Source organism: Atractosteus spatula, chromosome 8, assembly GCF_055471065.1.
Source record: "Atractosteus spatula isolate fAtrSpa1 chromosome 8, fAtrSpa1.hap1, whole genome shotgun sequence".
In the NCBI taxonomy this organism is placed as follows: domain Eukaryota; kingdom Metazoa; phylum Chordata; class Actinopteri; order Semionotiformes; family Lepisosteidae; genus Atractosteus; species Atractosteus spatula.
The window spans coordinates 59,796,550-59,817,903 of record NC_142713.1 but is presented as its reverse complement, the minus strand read 5'-3'; the positions used below and the strand labels follow the sequence as shown (position 1 = coordinate 59,817,903).

General features: G+C 46.2%; 1 protein-coding gene and 1 pseudogene across 1 annotated transcript in view; both read right to left on the bottom strand.

Annotated features, from left to right (window-relative positions):
- Positions 1 to 1,296: 1,296 nt before the first annotated feature.
- LOC148829947 (zinc finger protein 862-like) lies at positions 1,297 to 3,041 on the bottom strand (annotated as a pseudogene).
- A 1,290-nt stretch (positions 3,042 to 4,331) lies between these two features.
- Positions 4,332 to 21,354, bottom strand: part of tmtc1 (transmembrane O-mannosyltransferase targeting cadherins 1) — a 135,799-nt gene continuing 118,776 nt past the window's right edge. The window contains exons 12-19 of the mRNA XM_088923605.1: positions 20,607 to 20,715; positions 17,787 to 17,889; positions 16,955 to 17,090; positions 15,811 to 15,955; positions 13,895 to 14,032; positions 12,200 to 12,322; positions 10,305 to 10,382; positions 4,332 to 7,249 (exon numbers count right to left, since the gene is read on the bottom strand). Coding sequence (XP_088779731.1) covers positions 7,130 to 7,249; positions 10,305 to 10,382; positions 12,200 to 12,322; positions 13,895 to 14,032; positions 15,811 to 15,955; positions 16,955 to 17,090; positions 17,787 to 17,889; positions 20,607 to 20,715 — 952 coding nt within the window. The 3' untranslated portion in view covers positions 4,332 to 7,129. The remainder of the gene's footprint in view (positions 7,250 to 10,304; positions 10,383 to 12,199; positions 12,323 to 13,894; positions 14,033 to 15,810; positions 15,956 to 16,954; positions 17,091 to 17,786; positions 17,890 to 20,606; positions 20,716 to 21,354) is intronic.

The window sequence follows — 21,354 nt, the reverse complement described above, 5'->3', positions numbered from 1 at the left end:
TCTAGTCATTCTCATACAGTAGCTACTAAAAATTGCATCGATTGTTTTAACAGAAAATATGAGCTACTTTGTTTCTTGATGCAAATAAATAGGAAATTAATATGAATAGTTTTATTCTTATGTTATGCAATTTATAATGCAAATAAATATCACTACAGTATAATTAGTGTACAAATAATGTAATTTATTTTTTCTCTCTCCTGTCTTTGGCATTTGCCCATTCTGTGTAAAGCTTATCCAGACAAATGAGCCCTCCATCCAGTTGAAAGCTTTTAATTCTCATGAGCACGTCCAAATGACACTTTCCTAAGCGGTTTCTTAATTTGTTTTTGAGTGAATTCATTAAGCTGAAATTCCATTCACAGTGAACACTGGATGCTGGAAAAGTTCCCCCAATATCCATCAGCTTTGCAAGGTCACAAAACTGTTCATTTTGAAGTCCAAATGTCACCATATCAGAAAAGTTTGTAATTAGTTTGCATTTAATTTTTTCACGCACAGCAAATGTAGTCATTGTACTGTTTATGTATGATAGTATTTTCAGCTAAAAAGTCTGGGTATTTTGAGCATAAAGCATTAACTTGCTCAGTGCCATACAGCAGGTGCAGTCACACTCAGCTATTGCTCGACAATCAAAGGCTGACCATTCTTGTACTTCATCTGCGGGAAACCTTTCTTCCAAATGAACACAAAGAAGGTTTATAAAAGATAGATAGATACTTTATTGATCCCGTGAGGGAAATTGCAGTGCAACAGCAGCTTAACACACACAACACAGCCACAGTGTAACGAATTATATAATAATAGTACAATACATACAATACAATACAAGAGTTACTCACAGTCCGGACGCACAAGAACAAACTAGAACAGAACAGTACACAGAAAATCGTATCACACTCATATCACACATATGAATATAAATATAGATGTAACTATAGATATAAATATAAATGTATTGCACTGGTCCCTGGCATATATTGCACAAAAAGTGGTTGTAAACGGGAAAAAGAAAAAGAAAAAGAAAGAGAACAGATGTAGCAGTAGATGTGTAGATGCGTTTAGTCCAGAAACAGGTCACTGTCGATGTTGCCTCTGCCAAGACGCAAGGTGGATGCGTTGTACAGTCTTATGGCAGACGGCAAGAATGACCTCCTGTAGCGCTCCCTGTCGCACCGTGGATGAATCAGTTAACAGAGAACTCATAGCCACTGCAATGTTTTCTTCCCGGCTTTTGCTAAGCAAAGCCTTAACTTTGTCACTCCACCAACCATCATCACCAAGATGCTGCTTTCTTCACATGCTCAGTTTGCCGGGTGCAAAATGAAGTGCATCAAGCAGTGCCAGGCCACGCCATTGCAAAGGCCCACACGATGCAGCTAGTTCTTCTAAAACATTCAGAATTTCTAGGGCTATTTGGTATTCAGTGTTTGTTAACTTCTTGTGGCGGTATTTCAAAATGGGCTCATTTGATGTATCTTCCTCAAAGTACTCAATCGGCACCTCAGAATTTCTCATTACTGCTTGCAGCGCCAAGTGCCTGGATAACCACCTGATTCCATTGAGAGGTCTGAAAGCAACGGATTCATTTTCAGAAGCCTGGATAATTTCTTGAAATTTGCATCGTTTTGTTGTGGACCGAGAGAACACTGTACATCGTTCGCATTAGAGTTTCAATATCTCGTATTAACTCGACCCCTTTCCATGCTTCACAAGTGCCCAAATCCTCACGGTGTGCAACACAGTGTTGTTGGACTAAGTGTGGTACTGTATATCCTGCTTTAGTGGCGCTGTGACATCATTAACTTCGCCCAACATCACTGATGCACCGTCCGATGTAAGCATCACCATTTTCCGCAGGTCAAGACTGTGGTTTGCGTAAAACTGCTTAATTGCCAAAACAACAGAAGAAGCATCACATGCCTGCAGCTGCACTATTACACCAAAATAAGTTTTATACACACAAGAATTTTTAGGCCTAAATTTGAAGTACAGTATGAGGCATTTGTTGACAGATATATCTGTGCTTTCATCAACACATGAAAACCTGCTGAAGCCGTTTCCTCAATCCTTTCTTTTTGAACAAATCTGTTGATAATCTCCAAAAATTTAAACGCATAATTTTTGCTTTGCCAGCTTTCAGGAATGTTAACATACTTTGGCATATGTTCATTAATGTCATGAACTGAGAGCAAAGAGTTATTCATTTTAATGGCTAATACAGAACACTGTCGATTAGCACTTTAATGTCCTCTGGGTTTGAATGTTTTCGTTCTCGTTCATCTGGACTTCACGCAGCGTGCGCAGCCGCCCTGTAGCTGGTACTGAAGGATTTTGGTGACCGTGTTTTTGTACACCGTCGAGTTGTGATTTGCTTGTGACATGACACTTTAAAAAGTCGTTTCCAAATGTCTTCCCACCTCTTTCCACAAGCACATTCTCCTGAAACTTTCACATCACGACAACACAAACATAAATATTTCTCGCAACGGAACATATATCAAATTATGACTTTTCGGAGCAGCTGCAGTTTCTTCCACTTCGTCAAGCCATTCCATATTAAATGAACTTGCAGTTCTTTTGCGCCTAACGCCCTTCACCTCTTTCGATATAGTGAATCAATATTATTTTTTTTATAAAATAAACTTTTGTGAGCAATAAAAATTTGAAAACAATTAGTCTATGTTTCTACGATATTAACGTTCAAGGATGCACACTGTGCAAACCGGAGAAGACTGTTGTGAAGGACAGAGATCCAAAAGACCAGCGACTCAAGAGCCCAGTCATAGAGACTGAGTGTGGAGCGAGCAGGAGCAGGGAGGTACGACTACGAGAGCAGAGATATCGATGATCGAGTAGCGATGATAATGCACACAGCCAAGTTTCGCCTCTCGCAGCCAGTCTCATGTGGTCAATTTAGCATTTTTCAATTGACAACCGTGTTTTATTATCATATTTTTTTGTGCGCAGTTCAATTTCCTATGTCCTCTGCTTTCATAACCTGTGTGCACGCGCACACGCTCACAGCTTAGAGGGAACATTGTCCATAATGTACTTTCTCGAAAAGAGTAGGGATGTTACCCCAGCACCCTGGCCAAATTTCCCCCTGGTCTTTACCAATCATGGCCTCCTAATAACCCCTATCTCTGAACTGGCTTCATCACTCCTCCCCACTGAGAGCTGGTGTGTGGGGAGCGTACTGGTGCATCATCCAGGTGGGGCTGCACACTGGTGGGGGTGGAGGGGATCCCCATTACCTGTAAAGAGCTTTGAGTGGAGTGTCCAGAAAAGTGCTATTGTGGAAGTTTTGTGAGACACCAGCATTTTCTTTATATCTTCTAGTATAGAAAGCACTGTTTTAAAAATCAGCCTTTACAAGTATTTTAAGCATAATCAGGTAGTAAACGTTTAAAAATTTGATTTTCCTTTTCTGCAGCATAGTCTTTGGTTGATTGCACAATGCCTTACAAACACACTGTATACAGTCCAAGTCATTTCCTAATACTTCCAACCGAAGTGCATGAATTTAGTAAACACCTAAGAAAGTGAAACGTGTTGATAACTGAAATATTGGTGAAAGATGGTGCTGAATCCCTCAAGAGCCCAGTGTCTGCTGCAGAAGCCTGTGAAGAGTGTGGACCAGGTTGCCAGGCTGTGATGACAGAACCGGGTCACTGGCTTCTGTCAGGAAACTGGTTGCAGGATGAGATCTTTAGATCAATTACCTGCTGACAAACCAGCTGAATGGGCTAATGGAGTTTTGCAAACATCCTTATAACCCTAAAACCATCCTGTTGGTTTAAAACCAGCATGCAAGTAGAAGGAGCTGATAAGTACAAACATGACATCATGCTCTCACAGAATCGTCTCACAAGAGCACTATACTATATCGTGACTCAGCCTTCAAGTGTGCTGTTTTTGCGGTCTTGGATGATTGCTTTATGTGTTTTTTTTGTTTTGTGATTTGGGTGTAAACATGTTGGATATACCTGAAGGCTCTACAGCCGAAACGTTGTGTTTCTTTTCTTCTCATTTCAGCACTAAACATTTTAATGTGTCTTCTACAGTAACAGTAAGACAGATTCTGAATATTTTGCTCCATTGAAAGATGTTCATCTGAGAAACATAAAATACTGTACTTTCAGGGTGCTGTGACTGTACTTGGGTGTTCTGGTTACTGATGGGGATACAATCTCTATTTTTCAATTTCCCTTAGTTTTATTTTTTCTTTCAAGTTGATGTTCACATAGAAGCTGTATGAAGTGTGTCTGCTTTAATGGTTATTTGATGTTTCAGATAAATGACAAAACCTGAAATGGACTAAAAAGTCTTTCTCATCATTATTTTATTTGGTAAGTGCAGAATTCATGTATACAAGTTTAAAATTAAAAGTAATTTACAGAATGCAGTACACAATCTTGCATAGTGCAGCACAGAATCAACGGAGTGTAACAAGTTTCTTATAATGGTACAGTGTATGAGAAAGAACTCATCAGGAATACTGTGTACAGCCTTTCAGCATATTAAAAAATAATTCGTGGAGTTTGTATCTTCACCCCATGTTCATGTGGGTTTCCTCCGAGCGGAAAATTGGTGCTGGTGTGAGTGTGTGTGTTTGTGTCCGTGTGTGTTCTGCAATGGACTGGCGTCCTATCCAGGGCGTATCCTGCCTTGCTCCCAATGCTTGTTGGGATAAGCTCCGGCTCCTCCTCAGCCCTGTAGTGGAAAATTGATGGATGAATTACAAAAGAGATGCTGTTTCTTGCTGTAGAAGCAGGCTAAGGAAGAACAATTAGATGCCTTCCAGGATCCAAAGGAATGTCCCACACTGACCGGCTGAAACACTGGGAGCCTGAAACAAGCTGCCCAGCCACGTTGTTGAAGCCATTTCATTTTCTTACTTTTTTTAACTTTCACAAAAAGAGAATTGTTGCTTTCAACACACAAGAGGTATGTTGTTGTGAATTTCAAATGATTCAGATCTGTACTACCTCGCCGTACCTACAGATGTGATTGTCCATAGTATGTACTGTACACAATATTCCCCTGAAAATGAAACCCATTTCTGGTTAATTTCCTCCTTTTTAAGATACCTATATACCTAGAGTACCTATGTTTTGTACAAGGAATGCACCCTAACAATAGTAACAGCAGCTTGCTTGATAAAGCAGAAGTATTGAATTATCTTTATGACACAGGAGCCATTCTACTGAGTCCTCCAGGGCGCCTGTGCTTTAGGTAATGTCTGCTGTTGGGCTCCTGCCCTGAGGGTCTCAGTTTGGGGCGAAGGGGTACTTTCTGTAAACATGCCCTTTTACTGTTTTTTTTTTCATCAGTAAGGAAACTACCAAGCTCTTTAGAAATCCAACAGCTCCTCTCATTAATTGATCAAGGAACAGTATAAGCTCTTTATTGCAGCACAACGAAGAGCACAACTAGCAAATTGTTTTTTATTGAAATTTTACAGAAAGCAAATACACTCAGTTGGACTGCGTGTTTTGAATGAATTATTGCCGAACTTATAACTTGTTTTTTGCGTTACACAATGCTGAATAGTACTGAATAGCACTAAATGGGGAAAATGTCTTAAAGGACGTAATTATTTAATATAGCCTGCTTTATTTTGGTCAGGATTATAGCTGTATTACTACACATCAAGCCCTCTGTAAGTTATGACTACAGGATTTATTTTTTATCTCCAATGTTGCTGATGATTTTAGTTTAACTGCATATTTATTTTAAAAATCCACAATGATTTTAAATGTTTTACAAATGCAAACATACACCCAACCAGCATAAAGAGTTTACATGGTTAATAAATAATAATAAGCCCAGTGGGAATCCACAATCCAGCAATGTACTTCAAAGTAACTGCCGGATCTGTTGGGTGAAAAACAAGAAAAACACACTTGATTCATAAATAAGAAAATATTTACACGTTATTTTTGTGCCCAGAAAAAATGCAGGTACATTCATTGATAAAACTGAAAAGCTCATCTCAGAACATCTGAGTTATGCTTGCATACAATCCTACCCTGTCTTCAAATGCATCTCATTTTACAAAGGTCCATCTATCTAAATGAAGCTACTGCAGATGTAATATGTTATACTAAACAACTGCATACTTTTATACCGTTTTTGGTTTTATTTTATTGTAAAGTGTCTTGAGATGATGTCATGAATGGAGACTGAAGTACAGTTGAAGATTAATCGATGGATCCAGAGATGCAGGGAAACTGCAAAGAAATATACTATGAAACATTAAAAACACCTCAAATGGGTAACAACCAAATGCACCTATTGAACTTTTAATGCCTCTCGGTGTGTTAGGAAAAAAGGTTTGGTAAATCAGTCCTCAGTATTTCAGTGTTAAGACACTCTTAGTGTTACTAACGACATATACCAGTCCTGAAATGGAAAAAGGTCTTTCTAAATATTTATTTTACTCCCTCCTTTCACTGGGGATATGTCATTAGTATATAAAATGCAAGTACAAAATTAAGAAAACACTGGGCCTGTTCTCCGTCTGTCGGAGAGGGTCCAGGCCACAGTGTGGGAAGCAGTAGGCTGGTGAATCCACAGGTGGAAAACCCATCTACTGTGCGCAGTGACGATTCCCATTCCTGTTTTTCCAGAAACACAACCCCAGTCGGTCAGAAACATATGAGGGAAGGAAACACTTGTAGTGCCTACCCTTTATTCTACAACAGCATTTCTAGCACTGCAGAGCATTTTCAAAAATAGTCCTTTGCCTCTTCATAGCTTGGGTATTTAATTGATTTTTAAGCTAAAAGAGTCTGTTCTTCACTAAGGTTCCTGCTAAGTTCCTTTAGCAAAAACAAAGATGAAACTGCTGGAAAAGCCACTGATAAGGTGCGCTCAGCTTATATATTCAGAAGCAGACTTTTTATGACTTGCAGAGGAAAGCCTGCTGACACATTCTTCCTCCAGACCTGTCCTGGGATGCCGGTACCCCGGCCACTAGGACTGCCACAGCCTGGCGCCCCCTTCCTGGCGAGGCAGCAGGAGGCGCTGTCCCCGCTGCTGTCCTGGCGCTGCCCTCTGTGCTCCTCTTCTACTCCAGGACCGGCTTGTCTGGGCCCAGTGACACTAGGGCTCCGGGTCCCGTTCACGCGTGTAGCCGCTTCTCCAAGCGGTCCAGTTTGGCCAGGTTCTCCTTCAGCAGCCTGCTGCCGGGAGACAGCTGCAGGGCCTTCTCGTAGTACACACGAGCCAGCACGTAGTCCCCCTGCACACACCAGAAACAGGTCACTCTGCAGGAAACCCCACTGCCAACCCCTTCGCATTCATATTGCCTGGCGAGCTGCACCTGCTTCAGAGGCAATACGAACAGCTCTGGTTTTGCTCTGCTCAATTCCTCATTGTAGTGGCTTCTCTCAGAGGACCATGAATCATTGAAACAGTTTCAGATACAGTTTTAAAAAGACACCCAGTAAAAACACATACAGTCTATTTCCAGACTTTATGAAGAAAATATTAACGTGAAGCTGTTTTGCCGTTTAAAGTTATGTCAATGCAGCTGGATAACAATGCAGTGGAAGAATTGTAAAGTACTGTGAACTTTGCTTTGCTTCACATGATTTGTTCTGCTTTCCTAAAAAGAAGTTGCCATTTACACAGTAAAATGTTCATTCAGCCAAGTCAACTTGTTTTTCATGCAGCTTTCGAAAAAGGAAATGATTATAGAAAGCAAGTTATATTTTTCTGGGAATTTGTTTACAGGTATGAAAAGATACAATACAATCACATCAAGCAGCAAATCACAGACTTCTAACAAGTACAGACAGCACCACACCCCGGTCTCACCCCCAGACACAGCACGGATAGCACCACACCACAGTCTCACCCCCAGACACAGCACAGACAGCCCCACACCCCGGTCTCAACCCCAGACACAGCACGGATAGCACCACACCCCAGTCTCACCCCCAGACACAGCACAGACAGCCCCACACCCCGGTCTCACCCCCAGACACAGCACAGACAGCCCCACACCCCGGTCTCACCCCCAGACACAGCACGGATAGCACCACACCCCAGTCTCACCCCCAGACACAGCACAGACAGCCCCACACCCCGGTCTCACCCCCAGACACAGCACGGATAGCACCACACCCCAGTCTCACCCCCAGACACAGCACGGATAGCACCACACCACAGTCTCACCCCCAGACACAGCACAGACAGCCCCACACCCCGGTCTCACCCCCAGACACAGCACGGATAGCACCACACCTCAGTCTCACCCCCAGACACAGCACGGATAGCACCACACCCCGGTCTCACCCCCAGACACAGCACAGACAGCCCCACACCCCGGTCTCACCCCCAGACACAGCACGGATAGCACCACACCCCAGTCTCACCCCCAGACACAGCACAGACAGCCCCACACCCCGGTCTCACCCCCAGACACAGCACGGATAGCACCACACCTCAGTCTCACCCCCAGACACAGCACGGATAGCACCACACCCCGGTCTCACCCCCAGACACAGCACGGATAGCACCACACCACAGTCTCACTCCCAGACATGGCACAGATAGCACCAGTCTCACCCCTAAACACAGCACATACAGCCCCATACCCCAGTCTCACCCCCAGACACAGCACGGATAGCACCACACCCCAGTCCCACCCCCAGACACAGCACGGATAGCACCACACCCCAGTCTCACCCCCAGACACAGCACGGATAGCACCACACCACAGTCTCACTCCCAGACATGGCACAGATAGCACCAGTCTCACCCCTAAACACAGCACAGACAGCCCCATACCCCAGTCTCACCCCCAGACACAGCACGGATAGCACCACACCCCAGTCTCACCCCCAGACACAGCACGGATAGCACCACACCCCAGTCTCACCCCCAGACACAGCACAGACAGCCCCACACCCCGGTCTCACCCCCAGACACAGCACGGATAGCACCACACCTCAGTCTCACCCCCAGACACAGCACGGATAGCACCACACCCCAGTCTCACCCCCAGACAAAGCACAGACAGCCCCACACCCCGGTCTCACCCCCAGACACAGCACGGATAGCACCACACCCTAGTCTCACCCCCAGACACAGCACAGACAGCCCCACACCCCGGTCTCACCCCCAGACACAGCACGGATAGCACCACACCCCAGTCTCAACCCCAGACACAGCACAGACAGCCCCACACCCCGGTCTCACCCCCAGACACAGCACAGACAGCCCCACACCCCGGTCTCACCCCCAGACACAGCACGGATAGCACCACACCCCAGTCTCACCCCCAGACACAGCACAGACAGCCCCACACCCCGGTCTCACCCCCAGACACAGCACAGACAGCCCCACACCCCGGTCTCACCCCCAGACACAGCACGGATAGCACCACACCCCAGTCTCACCCCCAGACACAGCACGGATAGCACCACACCCCAGTCTCACCACCAGACACAGCACAGACAGCCCCATACCCCAGTCTCACCCCCAGACACAGCACGGATAGCACCACACCCCAGTCTCACCCCCAGACACAGCACGGATAGCACCACACCCCAGTCTCACCCCCAGACACAGCACAGACAGCACCACACCCCAGTCTCACCCCCAGACACAGCACGGATAGCACCACACCTCAGTCTCACCCCCAGACACAGCACAGACAGCCCCATACCCCAGTCTCACCCCCAGACACAGCACGGATAGCACCACACCCCAGTCTCACCCCCAGACACAGCACGGATAGCACCACACCCCAGTCTCACCCCCAGACACAGCACGGATAGCACCACACCACAGTCTCACTCCCAGACATGGCACAGATAGCACCAGTCTCACCCCTAAACACAGCACAGACAGCCCCATACCCCAGTCTCGACCCCAGACACAGCACGGATAGCACCACACCCCAGTCTCACCCCCAGACACAGCACGGATAGCACCACACCCCAGTCTCACCCCCAGACACAGCACAGACAGCACCACACCCCGGTCTCACCCCCAGACACAGCACAGATAGCACATTGCCCCAGTCTCACCCCCAGACACAGCACAGACAGCACCACACCCCAGTCTCACCCCCAGACACAGCACAGATAGCACATTGCCCCAGTCTCACCCCCAGACACAGCACAGACAGCACATTGCCCCAGTCTCACCCCCAGACACAGCACAGATAGCACATTGCCCCAGTCTCACCCCCAGACACAGCACAGACAGCACATTGCCCCAGTCTCACCCCCAGACACAGCACAGACAGCACATTGCCCCAGTCACACAACCCTGCCATACTTCACCTTAATGTGCTGGATTCCCCCCATGTTCATCCAAGCTTGTGACTGGTCAGGATTGAGCTCCACAGCCAGCCTGTAACTCTGTGTCAGAGGAGAGATGGCGCTTCAGGCTGAGATTTCACAAGAAACAATAGCCCACAGATAAAATCTTGAGTAATTAGTTAAAAGAAGGATATTCATAGGTGATAGACCTTGTGTTTTCTCTGCATGAGCCAGGAGTGTTGGTTTTCAGCACGGAGCATCTCTTCTGCATGATGCAGTGACCCTGTGTACTGTATGACCAAACATAAACCTGGCAAACAACCACTTCTTCTCCCAGCACTCCAGAGGCTATTTGGATGTTCCCCTCAAACATCTTGCATTATCTTGGAAAGTGTAGAAAATGAGGCCTGGTTGCGGGCCTGAAGTCAAGTCTGGGCATCACGTCTGAGCCATCAGTTGTTTTATACTGTGTCTTAGCCAGTACACACACTAGAAAGACATGCCCAAAACACAAACACAGAAACATCTGATCTTTATTCGAGCACACGAAGGATGCCAAATAGTTTTCCATAGCTGTCCAATGTCTCTGTTTTGAAGAAGAGGTTGTCTTGATTCTTATAATATATAGTTTGTGGTGCTGTGTTTTGATTTTGCTGTTAGAAATCCATGAAATCAGCAGGTAGGGGGGATGAATGTGTTTTATTTCTGAATGTAGCACCGGGGATTATTTAAACAAAAAATAGTTTCAGTGCTGTGAAATTAAATTTGATGTCTGGATTAAGAGGATATTGGAGATCTTGTGCATGTGAAATACTTTGTGAAACATTATAAAAGTATGTTAAGAATCATGTAAAGTATAAGGTATTGTATAATTCACCTCTTGTCATCTCCACAACTGGGAAGAACAGAATATTAACATGCTGTGTGGTTTATTTCTGTCATGTGTAATGCACTTCTATCAAGTAACATTTTACTCTTTCATATCATCAGTTAATTATTGCATCAGCTTTTTTTGGAAATAGTAAATGCAGAGTTAAGAAGTTCGATTAGGGAGCTATGTCAGCATGCAAAGGCTGCAAAGGAACAGGTAAAGGTTTTTTCCATGCAACACAACATTGAGTTTCTTTTCTTTACCATTCAGCACGGAATGAACCTTTACCTCTTCCTATTCTTTTACCCCCCACAGTGCAAAGACGTGCTGGTAGGATAACTGGCTTCTGGGAGAATCAGCCCTGGTGCAAGTTAATACAATCAGTCATCACAGCAGCTTGGAATAAAGATCTAAATCACTTCGCAGCTGAAGCTATAAGTTCACAGGCGCTAGGTGGCAGCAGAAGCTTATCAATCAGGCCCATGAAAAGTATTTCATTTAATGCTTAAAGCTTCCTACCAACGTGCAAATAATGCAGAAAATAATATTTTTATGTTTACTAAATTTAAACGTTTCGATCTTTGAAAGTTTATAAGTAGTGCTTCTTGTAAAAGGGAAGAGCCCATAAGAGTAATGGAAAGCTGGCTGGGGGCCAGAGTCCTGAGGGAAGCAATCACTGGGCTCTCGCTGCGCAGGAAGGCCATCTTATCAACGTCTAAACACAGCAGCTCCTCGTGGGCTTCCTCCGGTCGGACAGAGAATCCAACATTCAAATGACCTGATCTCTGCAGGACGCTGGACCAGCTCTCCACATGGTGTGACTTTCACTAAAACACGTTTGCATTGTAACTATTTCATCACGGACATGCTTGTGCTACTTCCCTTTCATTCTTTTGTTATGTTAAAAGGAGTTCTTAACCGTGCATCTTTAAAAAGATGGGTAACTAAACAGAATATGCCCCTCTCTTGATCTGAGTGCCCACCTACTGACATAACCACAAGCTCCCCAGTTACTCTCTCGCGGTTTGAAGAAGCAGGGGGTCACCTGGAAAGCCTGTTCCAGCAGGTTCATCTCCCTCAGCTGGTTCCCCTTCGAGAAGTGCAGCTCCGCCTTCATGGCAAGGTCCCCCATGTTCAGCTGGATGGCCTTGTCCAGAGCGTCCAGAGCCTGGCAACCACACACAGAGCACAGCCGGTCAGCACTGCAGCAGCCTGGCATGCAGCTGTGACGTCAGTCATTAAAGAGTATTATAAACCAGTATCACGGTGGCGCAGCGGTTGGCATTGCTGACTCGCAGTGCTGGGGCCCAGATGCCCTACCTGTATGTCTGTGTGGAGTTTGCATGTTCTCCCCGTGTTCACATGGGTTTCCTCCATGTGCTCTGGTTTCTTCCTCCAGCGCAAAGACATGCTGGGAGGTTATTTGGCTTTTAGGAAAATTGGCCCCGGTGTGTCTGTGTGTGCCCTGTGATGGACTGGTGTCCTGTCCAGGGTGTGTGAGTGTGTGTGTGTCTGTGTGTGCCCTGTGATGGACTCGTGTCCTGTCCAGGGTGTGTGAGTGTGTGTGTGTCTGTGTGTGCCCTGTGATGGACTGGTGTCCTGTCCAGGGTGTACCTGGCCTTGTGCCCCACTCTTGCCAGGATAGGCTCCGACCCCTGCGTGACCCTGTATTGGGTAAAGCAGCTGGACGGATGGATGAATTAATTTGATTTAATAACAGCTCTTACTTCTGCTGCCCTTTTCCCTTCTTCAGCCATCATGTACACTGCTACAATGTGAGGACAGAGAGTGAAAAGCTCTGCAGATGGGGAAGTGGAAGGTGAGAAGGTGGATTTCTGAAGAAAAGAGTCATTAACATACTCCACACCCTCTGCCCTGTCGATGGAACAGGCATTTCAAACTACATTTATATTTAAAAAAAAAAACATTGGAGTCTGCCAAATTGTTTACAGTTTAATTTAATTTTCTCTCTGGCTTCACAAAGGGCTCTAGCAAAGTCAAAAACGGAGAGACGAGGGATCAGAGACGTGCCCACGAATGTAATTCGTTTTCAGCAGAGCAAACTAACGACCAGAGCTGCGGTTCATTCTCGAAACAAACTGTATACTGTATGTTGGCAGGGACACCAGATGGGGAAACTGCAGACACAGGGCTCACTCTCTAGGGAGAACAGGCACCGAGGAAGAAGGGTGAATTTCAAAGTTTTGTCCACCAGAGCAAAATTGCCTTTGTCTTACTAAGGAAAAACAGTGGGGTCCCAGAAAAGAAAGGCAAGACACACTTTAACTGATCCTCCTGGATCCCTAAGGTAATTCCTAACTCTTTCACTGGAGCTGACTGACTTCCCTTTCAGAATTTAATGAGCCAAAGGGCAAGGCTGTATCCTTGAAGGTGTCCTGCTTTCAGAGCGCAAGAGTGAAATGTAACATCTGTCATACGCTCTTATTACGGCTGGGTGCCGGTCGGACGTAGTGAATGTCTTATTGTGATTTTTAGGAGACTGTGTCCAATCCAGAGGAAGAAATCGGAATCGCTGCCCTTTCGTGACATCACCTGTAATTGCGGAGGAGATACATCACACTGCAGCGGCACAAACGATCCATCTCCCTGTCCACGAGGAGGAGAAAACAGACACGGAGTGCTGACACTCTATTAAGGCTGATGAATGATAATGTGGGGTCTCCTGGGCTCTGGCGCCTGCAGTACAAACACGACGTCTCCATAGGTCCTATTTGCATACCTCATTGTGGCTTCCACGTTTGCTGTAAATGGCAGATAAGAGTCGATAACATTCAACACAGGCCGTGTTCTTAGACAAAATCCCAAAGGTCATTTCTTCAGCTTCCTTCGCTCGTCCAGCCATAGCCAAGACCTGAGCCTGAGAAACAAGAAAAAAAAAAGGGAAATGAAATTGCTCTGATAAAAAGGAAAGCCACTGTACACGCTTAGGGAATAAAATGAGATGGCAGACGAGCTTTGGTGCTAACAGGACGTGTCAGAAATATTGATCTGATTGGAATTCATTCTCATTGTCTGCAAAGTAATGTCCACGAAGACAAGATTTGTCAGGTATCCTGCGAGTTCCTTTTCTTTATATTCAGTCTAATGTTGCTTTCTTCTGGTACAAAGTTCCCTGCATGCAAGCATCCCTCTCCACAGCCAAGCTCTGGCCACAAATACATAGGCAAGGAAGAAATTCAGCAATTCTCTCCCTTCACTGCCACGGTATGCACGATGGTACTATATGCACACCATGAATATAAAATAAATATTATGCAACATATTTTTAAGCACATTCACCTCCTATAATCTACACACATACAGTGTATATGTTCCATAATATAACAAATATATTGTATATCGGTATATGCAGTAAATTGACAAATACTGGTACACAGAAGTTTTTGGAAGGGCACAATACACAGAACGTGTCTCGTCCAGCTGTATGATTTCTCCCTGTGCTCATCAGGAGATCCGAGCTGAACCCCCTGTGAAACACTGGCACAGTACTGTGGCTGCCAGACCAAAGACATCCCCATGTGAAAACTACAACTAAACAAAACCCTAAAACACGCAGATCAACTCCAGCTGGAAGTACAGCGAGAAGTGGAAGTACTGGGGCAGTGAAGTGAAAACGGTCATTTTTGTTGGGTACTAGTCTAATGTGTTTTTCAGATCAAAAGAGTATTAAGAGGCAAAAGTATAGAATTATATACTTATAGAAAGCTATTATTGATACCTCTTCCAAATTAGTTCTTTCAGTTCAGATGTATTAGGTTTAGATGCTGAAATCTTGCTGAGATTGAAGGAAAGAGGAACCAGACTGCCAGACTGACTGAAGGATCAAAGACCCATTACAAACGAGAGGAGGCTCCTCAGCCCATTTAGTGAGTAGTCAATTCATCCCAGGATCTAATCTGGCCGGCTCTTGAAAGAAACCAGAGTATCGGCTTCAATAGCTGCCGCTGCTCTGTGTTTAGGTGTTTGGTGATTCCTTTAATGTCTTTGTATCGGAGCATTCATGCAAATAAGCATTTCACTGCACTTGTGCATATGACAGATAAACTGAGCTGAACAACATGGCTAGATAGTTTGTTCCATACCCCCACAAACCCTCTGGGTAAAGATGAGCCTCCTGTTCTCATTTTCAAATGCACTTTCTCGTAGTCTCCACTTGCGTGCTCAGGGTAGTGTTTCACTGTTCATTCTAAGGAGGCCTGTTGGGTTGACTTTGTGAGTGCCCTGGAGGGTTTTGAAGACTTTATTCAGATTCAGTTGCATTCTCCTCCACTTGGCACATTAAATTTAGCGAGTCCTCTCGGAAAAGGGGTGTGGCGGTAAAAACGCTGACCAGCGTTCCGAGATGCCTGTGCCTGTGGATTTCGGGATTTCACAGCAACTAAACAAATCCAGTCACACCAGGGACAGAACCGCGTCCCCAGATATCACAATTCTTTGCAATCAGAAACCCTGATAAGCCGCCGGCTTCTGTCAGAAAGAGCTTAGGTGCCGGCCAGCCGCTGTCCTGAACTGAACTGGAATGGTGTCATTTCTCGTCTAAAGAAGAACAGTCCCTGCCCTGAGAAGATAGAGGGATGAGACTTTATTGATCCCGAAGGGAAATTGACCCCGCGGGTGCCGGTGTGCCAGTCTCACCAGTGCCAGCCAGATCTCGCCGTTGTTGGGCTGGAGCTCCGTGGCCTCCCTGTACACCTGCAGGGCCTCCTCGTAGCGCCCCGTGTTGTAGTACAGCGCCCCCAGCGGGGTCAGGATCTCCACCCTGCGGGTCACCTGCAAGGCCCTGCCACGCGGCAGAAAGGTCAGAGCTCACATCCCCCCGGCTGGTGATTACAGAGCACTGTCTCCGCAGCACAGATTCCTTATTGATCGGCTTAGGGTGACGAGCAGCCTTGCCGATGAACAGAACCTTATTTGTAAAAACGTTAAAATGTTATGGTAAACGTTCCATAAACCAAGTCTTAAAACAAATGGTTTCCCCCAGAACTTCCAAGTGAAAACTAGCAGAATTGTTTCTATTGAAGTGCTCACCTCTGTTCTGCCACTAAGTGACACAGGCAACCTGCAGTGCCAGTAAAGAGGTCATCACAAATGTTCGTGCTCCTGATTTCACCCAGATTTTACTTCCTGTTTCAGTCCTGCAGCAGCTGTGTGGAGGAGTGAGTAGGCTTTGGGCTCAGGACAAGATGGTTGTGGGTTCACCAGCGGCTATATCACCCTGCAGCCCACTGAAGCTCAGCACTGTGAGCCTGGTCAGTACTTGGTTTGGAGACCTCCTGGGAAAGCTAAGGCTGCTGCTGGAAGAGGTGTTAGTGGGGCCAGCAGGGGGCGCTCACCAAATTAAATTCATTAAAATTCCCAGGGCGTTTCTCGAAAAGAGTAGGAGTGTTATTCTGGTATCCAGGCCAAATTTCCCCCTTACCCATCATGACCTCCTAATAATCCCCATCTCTGAACTGGCTTCATCACTCTCTTCTCCCCCCCACTGAGAGCTGATGTGTGGGGAGTGTACTGCAGCACTCTGGCTGCTATCACATCATCCAGGTGGGGCTGCACACTGGTGGTGGTGGAGAGGATCCCCACTACCCATAAAGAGCTTTGAGTGGATCGCAAGTTTTAGGAATTATTATTATTATTATTATTATCCTAGCTGGGGCTCTTGAGCAAGTTTCTGCAGTCATTCTGCTCCACTAACACACCCCGCTGTACAAACAGGCACACATGAAATTGGCTGATTTGCAGACGGAGCGTCCCCCCTGCCCCGGTCCCCCGTCCCGCTCACCTCCTGTACCAGGCTTCGGCCTCCCTGTTCTGCCCGGAGGAGCGCAGCAGCCGGCCCAGGTTGACCATGGCGACGTAGTGGGAGGGCTTGAGCTGGATGGCCTGCTGGTAGTGAGCCGCCGCCCCCTCTCCATCTCCTGGGGACACGGGGCGCTGTCAGGGGCGCAGCCTGCACCCCTCCCAGCAGGGCTGTGCACCGGTGCTGGTGCAACGCTGCTCCCCACACGTAGTCTAATATACGCTACGTTGTTCTACAGCTTGCACCGACCAGGAGAAAGCACACAAACTGGCCAGCACCCAGTTTGCAAGAGCAACGGATTCGCCTGCACAACCGCTGTTCGTCTCGTGTGACGAGTACTTGAAATAGAATCGGCTTGCTTTTGTTTCCCGTGATGACTAATGCCTTGCGCAACATCTGCTAGGCAATATATTTCAACAAGGCGCTGCAGCGGATACAGGAATTGTTATGTACTGCTTAGTATCGTCAGGGTATATGGAATGGGACATCATTCGGATGCAGTGGACCACACAAACGCCTGGGTGGAAGTGTTACTGCCAAGCTCTTTCACGAACCTGCTCCGAGTTTTTATTCCTAAACTCATCCAACAAAGGATTGATTGTTCTAGCATCACACATGCTCCCCGTGATCACAGCCTGCCAGCGCCAGGTTTCAAGAGACAGCAGTAACGCCCCTCGCCCACCTCAATCAGGAGGGCAAGACACGCTGAAAGCTGTGGGCCCCGAGCCGTGCTCTGAGCTCCAGCAGTCGTCCTAAAGGGGACCTTCCTGACTCTCGAACAAACCTCTCCCCTCCTGGAAGTCACCTCACGCACCTGTGTCCACCAGGAAGACGCCGTAGTTGTTGTGCAGGTCCGAGCTGTCGGGGCAGTTTTCAATGCCCTGCAAGTAGACTTCATTGGCTTCGCCAAACCGCCTCTGAACAAGCAAACCGAGGAGAAGGGTTAGCAAGAGCACACGCACGCACGCACGCACGCACACACACACTCACAGAGAGAGGCAGGAGAAGAAAATATTAAGGATGCTTGCAGAAGAACTCTGGTTTATTAATCTCAAAATTAGAATAGATTTGTTAAGCTCTGCTTAACGTTTCTCAATGTATTCATCATTGCATTGCTATAGCCATCATTATTTACTGCCCTTCTACAGGGGTGTCCTGCGCAGATCTCGAAGCAGCAGGAGCAGGACATACTGTTTACAGAATTATTACAGAGCTGTATTCCTCTGTATTAAGGGCAGCAAACTGGCTCCAGAGTCTCCAGACTCTTCGAGACAGGACAGGGGTTTCTGGTTTCTTCTAAACTGAATTAATGTGTAAACTGCCCATCAATATTGGTCCTAATAACAAGGCAGCATTACAATTAGATTATAAGACATCATCATGAATATTTATATTATTATTAGTGGTTTTCTACAGTAACCCACATTATGAGTTTGCCACAGCATTCTGCATATTCACAAGGAACTACTGTAGGCCACAAACAAAGACTTCATTTCACTTCAACACAATCACTTCATGTCTCAAAGTGGCTCAATTAATGAGGCTCTGCTGGCCCACTGTCGATTTCCAGTTTTCCCCTCAGCTTAATCCAAGTTCAATCCTATCAACACACAAAACTTTAACTTCTCTAAACCCTGTCTTGTGAGACAGTAGCCTGCAAGACAACCTCAGGTTAGGCATTGAAAGGTCAGAAGACGCAGTAAAAAGCCTGCTGGCTGTAAATGTTCCTGACAGACATGATGCCTTTCGACAGGATTTTGCCGTGAAGAGCTGGCAGCATGTGGAGAAGCCTAAGGCAGACAGAGTCCACAGCTCCGATCCCACCCAGCATCTTGTGATGGTTGCGAATGAGAAGCCAGACTGGAAAAACATCTGAAGAAAAGCCCTGGAGACGCTGGAGAGCAATCGGCATCTCCATCCGGGCTGGACGCCCTGCAGTTTTTCTGACCAGGAAAAAACACAACACCTGCTACGAGCTGGCTTGGACACATTTGTCCCCTCTCACAGGTGCTCTTAAAAGCCTCTTGGATCGCTGGAGGCAGCACTGCGCCCCACGAAAGAAACAGGAGGAAAGTCCGTGAGGTTTGCGAACAGAACCTCCTGGCCTGACCAAGGCTCGGCTTAAACCCAAATTCCAACCCCCACTTCCATCTCTGTTTGAAATGTGATGCATGATGGCAGAGCCCCCTTTGGTAGATTCTCCTGCCTTCTGCCTGAGCGCCAGGCGTGTCAGAAGTTGTGTACCAGGCCGTGAGCCCAGAGTTTGTGTTAGTATTCTGTGGCTCGGCTTCACAGACCCCGAGCAGCAACAGACTTCCCTTCCTAGATCAACGTCAGTGACTCTAGAATTAGTGTTACCTCAGAGGAAGGTACTGTAGAAGTATATTACTGGCCATACTGTCAACTGTCTGCAAAATCTCAACTTATCAAGAGACTTCAGCACAATCCAACAGCCACAGTGCATGTTAGAACTGAAAAAGGAGCTAACAGTTTGAGTTCAAAAACATCTAATGCTCTTCACAACATCTCCAGTCTATAGAACTGCAATAGCCTCATTCTGTCAACTCTGTAATTTTCTGCTTGCATAATGCCTATGATTGAATACAGCAATTAAAATGATTCTCGAACAACTCCAAATAATCTGAAAAAGAAATATCACCTCCCCCCTTTACTGAAGAAGTCATGGAAAAACACTCCCAAAATATTATTGTAAAAACATGTCCTGATCCAAAACACAGATACTGTATGTATGAGCAGGCTGTCAAAATAATTATATTTTAAAATGATAAATTTATACATAAGTTATAAATGTAATTTTATTCTGTACTTTAATTGATACAGTATATCCTGTATGATCATTTCCCACAGACTTCGCTTATGTTTTAGAAGGACAAGAAAGTATTTCATTTTAAATGTCCTTAAAAAATAACAGCTTTGTAGGATAAAATAGTTAAAATAGTTCATCTTAAGTGCCTGCAGTACTACAGCTGATTTTGTGTTGAAGCATTTGTACAATGATGTGGAAACTGCTGGAGAATGTGATATAAGCAGTGAGATTGTGTCTTCGGTAGTGCTGGGGTCTAGGTGTTGTGGAAGAACATGTGCTACACCCACTGTCCTTCAGGGAAGGAGAATCCTGACAGAAATGTTCCTTTCCCTTTAAATAAAGAAAGGGAAAGCAGGCCGTGGTGGGCAAGCAAGGGTGTCTGGGATTCCCTGGCAAGGACAGTGGACCCTGAACGCCTCAAGAACACGCTAACACGCAGGTTTATTGAACACAGAGCCAAGCTAGATAATCCATGTACAGGTATGGCAGCAAACCCAGCAGCAATACTGTACGAAACGGCAGCAAAACAACAGCCAAAGGCAGGAATGACACTTCTGAATACGAAGAGGCAGCACGGATAAAATGGGATTGGTAATAAATGTGTGTGTGTGTGTCTGGCCTGGGATGGCCTGGCACCCCGATAGGCTCCGGCTCCCCTGCGACCCTGCATTGGATAAAGCAGTTTGAGAATGGATGGATGGATGGAGATCCTTAGTGTCTCCCGCTGAGCATTACTGAGCACACGGAGAAGCAGCAGAGACGGCAGAGCAAACTCCTGCTTCTTTAAAGGGGAGGGCGGCGGCTTACCTGCTCGGCGAGCAGAGACGCGAGGCTGGAGTAGGCATCGGCGAAGTGCGGCCCCAGCTGGACCGAGTCCCTCAGCAGCTGCTCAGCCTCCGCCTCCTTCCCCCGCGCCCTGCAAGCACAAGGACGAGCTGACTGCGCGCCCGCTGCCCAGCCACCCCAGCCCCCTGGCGGCCGGGGAACGAGCACCCGCACGAGAGAGCCGAAGACCACACTGGCATCTGTACCGCTGCAGGTCTCCCACTGCCTGCGCAGTGTTTACACATTCCAGCTTCACATTTCCTCCATCATGGGCCGGGACTTTCCATCTGCTTTCCTGACTTCCTCTTCCTCTGGAGTAAATTCCCCCTGGCTAACGTTATTCCCTGTATTGACTTTTGGAAGTGCACCGGAACGGGCAGTTAAACCTGGTGTTGCAGTGTGTTCCTGTGACAGTGTGGCATGTACAGCACACGCATTCACAGACAAACTGGCACACATGTACTGTGGTACAATCAAGCCTTCAAGTGAGTATGCAAATGCCATTTAAAACCTTTTTAATGGGTTCTTCTGGGTTTTATTTTAAACAAATGTTTTTTTTTAACAAGGAATGTTCTGACAACCGAAAAACTACTGTTTGTACGTGATGGAAAAATGCATTCCATTTCAACTTTGTTTATTGTGTTGTATGAGAGCTCTCCATCTGCCTGTGCTGCCAAGATTTCAAAGAATTTTTTAAGTGGTTTAATATTTCCATGCATGTACAGTACAC